This window comes from Sinocyclocheilus anshuiensis, unplaced genomic scaffold (assembly GCF_001515605.1).
Source record: "Sinocyclocheilus anshuiensis isolate Anshui unplaced genomic scaffold, SAMN03320099.WGS_v1.1 scaffold681, whole genome shotgun sequence".
Classification (NCBI taxonomy): domain Eukaryota; kingdom Metazoa; phylum Chordata; class Actinopteri; order Cypriniformes; family Cyprinidae; genus Sinocyclocheilus; species Sinocyclocheilus anshuiensis.
Window position 1 is genome coordinate 694,691 of NW_015537978.1, and position 6,597 is coordinate 701,287.

A 6,597-nucleotide genomic window follows, 5' to 3' on the forward strand; every position below is an offset into this window, starting at 1 on the left:
ACCGTAAGACCTTCATTCATCTTCGGAAAACAAATTAAGATATTTTTGATGAAATCATAATAACATGTCCATGTCAAATTTAATTTTATTCCACATAACTTAATTTCTGAACTTGTTTGTATTGTTTTCTTTGTATGTATGGATTACTTGGGCTGTTACTGACATCTGGTGCAAATTTCATGTCATCAGCACATTTAGAAATATTTACTGAGAAAAATGAAGTGTTCCATACTTATTTTACCCGCGCTGTGTGTGTGTGGAGGATGATGACACACACACGCGTTTTTAATAATAGCTTTATATTGGCAAATATCAATAACTATTTTGATAGTGATCTGTTCTAAACATAGCTTGCATTTTCAGACCATATCTGCTTACAATAATGCACACATGCTATCACTAAACAACTGAAGAACGAGTAACAACACTAGCCAATGAATTGGTGTTTTTTTTTTAATGTATTTTATTGACAGTTGCAATGAAAATGTTTTAAGCAGCAATCTTTTCTGTGATTGGTTGACAATTAAAAAAAAAAAAAAAAACCTTGCACCCTCAAGGCAGGAAATCGCCCAGGTAACAAGAACGCTGTATGAGATCAGAACAAGCTTCATATTTTTAATCAGGCGATCCATGTTCTTGTATATCAAAACAGTTTAAAAAGTATCCAAGAGTAAGATCCAAATGAAGAATTCTTCCAAAGCAGCTGGGGACATATTGCTTCAGTGCAGCATATTGCCACATGAATAAAAATAAAATTAATATAGATCACAAAACAACTGAGGCACTGCCTACAAGTGCAGGGCTATTCAAAACGGTGTACACTCTGGGTAAATACTGTTCAGAAATAAAGGGAGAAATTCAATCCCAGAAGATGCTTTTTAAGTGTCATTCTATTAAAGGATTCTTTAAAATAATACTGCGAAAAAATTCAAATGCCTCAAAAAACAAAGTCTCTTCTTTAAAAAAAAAAAAAAAAGCTTAAAATAAGAATAGGTTTAAAAACTAAACTAAAAATACAGTTTGATATTTTCTCTTCAGTGAAAAGGCACAAACAGGGAGCGGCCACAAACCTGCAGCAGTGAGAAACTATAACTAAAAGTTATCATAATGCAGTAACCCAAACAACACTCCTGAATTAAAGGGATTTTTGAACTGTGCAGCATTATTCTATATTTGGCTTTATTTTCTGTTGGAGTGGTGCATTGTGGGTACTGTAGTTCCTCTGCAGGAATGATGCAAAAGGCAGGCTGTAGCTCCCCCTGTTGGCTGACTGCGGTACATTTACATGCACTCGAACTCATCGATTCGCTGTTTGGTGTTTCCAGAGCGGATCTGACGAAGCGTCTTGTATTTATCTCGTCCTGCTCGTACATTCTCTGCGTGGATAATGTCGTTCTGGGTCTTCATGGTCTCGTCACGAGCATTAGCAAGCTCAGAACTAAGAGTCTGTGGAAAAAGAAGATTTTTCATTTTTTTCCCCGTTCAAAGTAAATTTCCACTGATAAAGCCTTTATTATAGGCTAATCATGGGTGTCTACTTTCTCTATTGACAAAGTGCAGCTTGGATATTCTGAAAAATACCTCCTTTTTTGTTCCACACGAAACAAAAGTCAAATTAGTTTGGAATATAATGGTTAAAGGGAAATGAAAATTCTGACATGAATTACTCACCCTCATGTCGTTCCAAAACCGTAAGACCTTCATTCATCTTCGGAAAACAAATTAAGATATTTTTGATGAAATCCAAGAGCTTTCCGACACTGCATAGATGGAACTACCGTTCAAAGTCCAGAAAGTTAGTAAGGACATCAAAATAGTCCATGTGACATCAGTGGTTCAACCAAAATTTTATGAAGCTACGAGAAGACTTTTTGTGTGCAAAGAAAACAAAAACAATGACTTTATTCAACTGTTTCTTCTCTTCCGGGTCATTCTCTGCTGTGCGTTCACGACAGTACCATGACTCATGCATGTGCATTCCTCTGCTTGTAAACAAAGCGCAGTGCATGCGTCGTGGTACTCTCATGAATGGCAGCGGAGTCTGACCCAGAAGAGAAGAATTGTTGAATAAAGTCGTTATTTTTGTTTTCTTTGCGCACAAAATGTATTCTCGTAGCTTCATAAGATTACGGGTTAAACCACTGATGTCACATGGACTATTTTATCGATATCCTTATTATCTTTCTAGGCCTTGAACATATTAGTTACCTCTGTGCAGGGGCAGAGAGCTCTCGGATTTGATAAAAAATATCTTAATTTGTGTTCCGAAGATGAACAAAGGTCTTACGGGTTTGGAACGACATGAGGGTAAGTAATTAACGACAGAATTTTCATTTTTTGGTGAACTATCCCTTTAAAAATATGACAAAGTGAAGTGTTATTTTTGGATGAATTATCCTTTTAAAAATCCTATTGTGAAGTAGTTCTCTCACCAGCAGATGTTTCTGGACTCGTTCGTTCTTCTCAGCCTCTGTCATGCGCTCCTCCTCACTCCTGTCTTTATAGGCCGCTGCGGAGGTGAGTTCTTCGGAGGCCTCTGCACTGCTCTCATCATCGTCGTTGTCGTTTTCGCCATGCACGGGCTCTGGAACATGGGCTGACACAACTTTGTTCTTCAGCTCCTCTTTAGTCTTCTCCAGGTCCTCCTGCACCAGAGTGGCCTGGAAGAGACACACAGCACTGCATTAACAATCACCACACAAAATTCACACCATGATCTATCTAGGCCATATAAAAGTTATTAATTTTGTGATGATATTTAATGTGCTTTTTATTTGGTCAATAAAGACTGTGCTTGTACCACAAGCATGATACTATTATGACAGACATCATTTTAACAGCATTGTGGATTTAAACCTCAAAAAGCAGAAAATGCAGGCAGATTTAGGAAGTTTAATTATGATTTCCATTTCCATTGAATCATTTCTTTCAAACTGTCCACATCACAGATTAAATTCAAAAACCGGTTTACAGAAGGTCAACAGCTTTTTATATGCTTTAGAATATTGCACATATATTTTAAAGTGTATAAAATGCCGTTGATCGCAAATACAGCATGAATATAAATGTATTCCTGTGATGGCAAAACTGAATGTTTAGCAGCCATTTCTCTAGTCTTTAGTGTTCACATGATACTTCAGATATCATTCTAATATGCTGATTTGGTGTTCAAGAAACACTTTAGTATTATCAATGTTAAAAACAGTTGTGCTACTTAATATTTTTAGGGAAACTGTGATGCATTTTCCAGGTTGAATAGAAACAGCATTTATTTGAAATACAAATTTATTGTAACAATATCTTTTCGGTCACTTTTGATCAATTTATTGCATCCTTGCTGAATAAATGTATTCATTTCTTTAAAAAAATTACTGTCCCCAAATTTTTACATACTGTATATTTTTTCTTTAACCCATTTAAAACGTATAATCTGAAAGATTTTTAATCTGAAAGAAGTGTATTAAAATATATGTTTATATGGGTGTACATAATTATTTTATTTTATTTAAATGATTAAATATTCCTGACAAAATTGTCTAATTGGAAGCTGCCATCTCCTCCAACTTATTGTCAATGGGTTTTTGACCTACTTTTTACCCTCAAACTTGAAAAGATTAAATTTGGAGTTTGAATGAAACCTGATCTTTTTTATAAAATCTTGGAGCCCCTTTCTGGAACTCGTTAAGGAGGCAGTTTCTGGATTTTTTTTTTTCTGTGTGTGTGTGTGTGTGTGTGTGTGTGTGTGTGTGTGTGTGTGTGTGTGTGTGTTTTCAATGTTTTCAACACTGTAGGAATTCCTCCCTAGTCCTGGGTTCATTATTGGAAATAATGTCGATGTATGTTACTAAGAAAATAAACACATGTAATTAGTTATTAGTGTTATTTTCCATCTTTACTGTGTTATTCCTATGTATGTCTGCACTATCATGTATGTTGCACTATGTCCGTAATTTCTTCTGCACTGGAAGCTCCTGTGATCAAGTCAAATTCTCTGTGTGTGTAAACATACTTGTTAATAAAGGCTAAAGCTCTTTCTGACTTCTAATTAGAATAGTTCTAATTAATAATTTTAATAATTATATGAAACACGTATTACTTTCATATTGTATTTTACTATACACCAGTTTCTTCAACATTGTTGCAAAATATATCATTTTTCTGAAAGCAACTGTTTCTGTCACTGTACCTTGACCAGATAACCGTTCTATTTTCTCTTTACTGAACTCCTCCAGTATTTCTTTCAAGTGAGACATGTGTGTGTGTGTGTGAGAGAGAGAGAGAGAGAGAGAGTTTTCACTTTCTTGATTCTGTAACAGTTTGATACTTGTATTGTGCCTTGAGATGCTTATGTGCTTTTCTTTAATAACTTAATAAAAAATCTGAAAATTGCCAAAGCTGTAAAATACTAATTTTTAAGTTATATATCCATCTTAACAATATCCTGAAAAGGCATATGGTGATAAAAGCATAAAATAATAAATCACATCTCTTCCACATTCATTTTTGTCTTAACATGAGTGACTGACCTCAAGTCATTTTCCCGGTTGTGTGGTTTCTATTTCTGCACAATGGTGTGGATAGATGGATAGACAGATCTTTTACTAACTAGCTCATTCTACAATAAACTTCTGCAGTGCACCTACTAACAAGTAACCATGTTTACCTTCATTTGCCACTCTGATGCTTCCTCCTCTTTCTTCTTTTTGGCATCTTCAAGCAGGGAGATCTTAGAAGTCAACTCTGCCAGTTCAGTTGCCTGTATACACACACATATATACATACATATACTCAGAATCTCATGGGAAGAAGATCTCATGGGTGTCCTGCGTTCTGTGGTTAGAGGATGTTTGGTTCTCGTGGAAACTTCATAATTGTAGTTTTGTTACCATAGTTACAACTGTAACCTACTTAAAGTGTTATTGTGAAGCTGTCATGGTGACTAGAATTGTGCTGCCATGGTGGCTGGCAATGTGTATCTTGGTAGTCACGTTAACTGACCAGATGCTCCTGGTTCTTCATCTGGCTCTCAGACTGATGCAGCAGAGCCGCTTTGGCCTCCTCTGCCAGGTGGCGCTCCCGTTCCAGGCGTTCCGCCTCCTCCTGAGCACATTTACGCTCCTGATCCAACTCCATCGCCCTGCGGGTCTGCTCCTCCAGCTCTGCCCACGCAAAATAATGAATGATTAATGATCATTAATGAAGAGAAGAAGAAAAAAAAGAGCAAACTTCACTCCATGTCACCTTGCTGAGCTTTTCTCGTCTGTTCCTCTATCACTTTGAGTCTCTCCATCAGCTCCTCTTTTTCTTTTTCAATCTTCTCTTTCTCCTTCTCAGCCTGCTCTCTCTTCTTACGTTCATCCTCCAGCATGGCCCTGAAACACACAGACAGATGTATTAGAAGAACATGTCCTTCCTGGCACTGTGAAGTGCCCAACACTGAACAATGAACTAATCTAAACATACAACCATTCATCTATCAACACAACACTCAAATATAAACACTTACTATTGTCTTAAGGTGTAGGCTTGCTCCTACTGTGCCTGATAAATGCTTCAAACAATCAAAATCTTTTAAGCGAACAAATCATTATTTTTCTGCTGGACATACTGAGCAAATTCAGCCTAAGTCTGAACAAGACCTAAAGGAGTACTGAACGTTCAACAGCAAACATATTGTTTGTGAACTAAATTAACAAACAAGTCACTCTTGTTCTACAAGAAGATAAATGGGACAGAATGATCCGAATTTATAAAATGTGTGAACATTTTATACAAAACAATAAGACTTAATTTGGTCGATGGTGACACAAAGTTTGTGAATGAATCTGTTTAATCACTAAATGAGTCACTTATAAGTAGACAGACACATTAACTGGTTGCCATCTAATGGTGTAAGGATGTAACATACAGAAGTCGTCACATAATGAATCGCATCTGTACGAATCCTTTTGGTGAGCAGAATCAACATATTTAAATCACTGCAATGAATCCAAATTAACACCAATAATCACAATCCTGACCTAATATCAGAGCCTTTGTGTGGTGTTACTCTGTAGCTTTTTTTCCCCTCTCACCTTTCCATCTTCTTGTGGTTCTTCTCCTCCTTGGCTTGTGCTTTCATCTGCTGGACCTCAATGGTGTCGGGTTTACGGCGTCTCATATAAAGCTCATGGTTCCCCATGCACAGGGCCAGAACCCTCTTATTAATGCGTAAACGCTGGGCATAAAACACAAAGTCCTGTTGGAAAAAAAATAGAGGACATTATATACATATTTCCTATGATGCCTTAAAGATCATCAAGGTCATATGATGCGATTTCAAGTTTTCCTTTCTCTTTGGAGTGTTACAAGCTGTCCGTGAATAGATAAGATCCCTAAAGTTGCAAAGACTAAAGTCTCAAACCCAAAGAGATATTCTTTATAAAAGTTAACTCGTCCACGCCCTCCTAAAACGCCTCGTTTAAACACACCCCCACACGTCTACGTCATGATGTGGGAAGATTTGCATAACGCCGCCCAAATGTTCACGCAAAGAAAGAAGGTGTAACTTTATTGTTGCTGCCACTGCCGCCATGTTGTGAAGACGCTGTGTGTTTC

The 6,597-nt window shown here is 36.9% G+C and overlaps 1 protein-coding gene across 1 annotated transcript in view; it reads right to left on the reverse strand.

Annotated features, from left to right (window-relative positions):
* Positions 1–1,177: 1,177 nt before the first annotated feature.
* LOC107672695 (moesin-like) overlaps positions 1,178–6,597 on the reverse strand; it is a 25,795-nt gene continuing 20,375 nt past the window's right edge. The window contains exons 9-14 of the mRNA XM_016466005.1: positions 6,075–6,238; positions 5,242–5,372; positions 4,999–5,159; positions 4,664–4,756; positions 2,433–2,660; positions 1,178–1,446 (exon numbers count right to left, since the gene is read on the reverse strand). Coding sequence (XP_016321491.1) covers positions 1,282–1,446; positions 2,433–2,660; positions 4,664–4,756; positions 4,999–5,159; positions 5,242–5,372; positions 6,075–6,238 — 942 coding nt within the window. The 3' untranslated portion in view covers positions 1,178–1,281. The remainder of the gene's footprint in view (positions 1,447–2,432; positions 2,661–4,663; positions 4,757–4,998; positions 5,160–5,241; positions 5,373–6,074; positions 6,239–6,597) is intronic.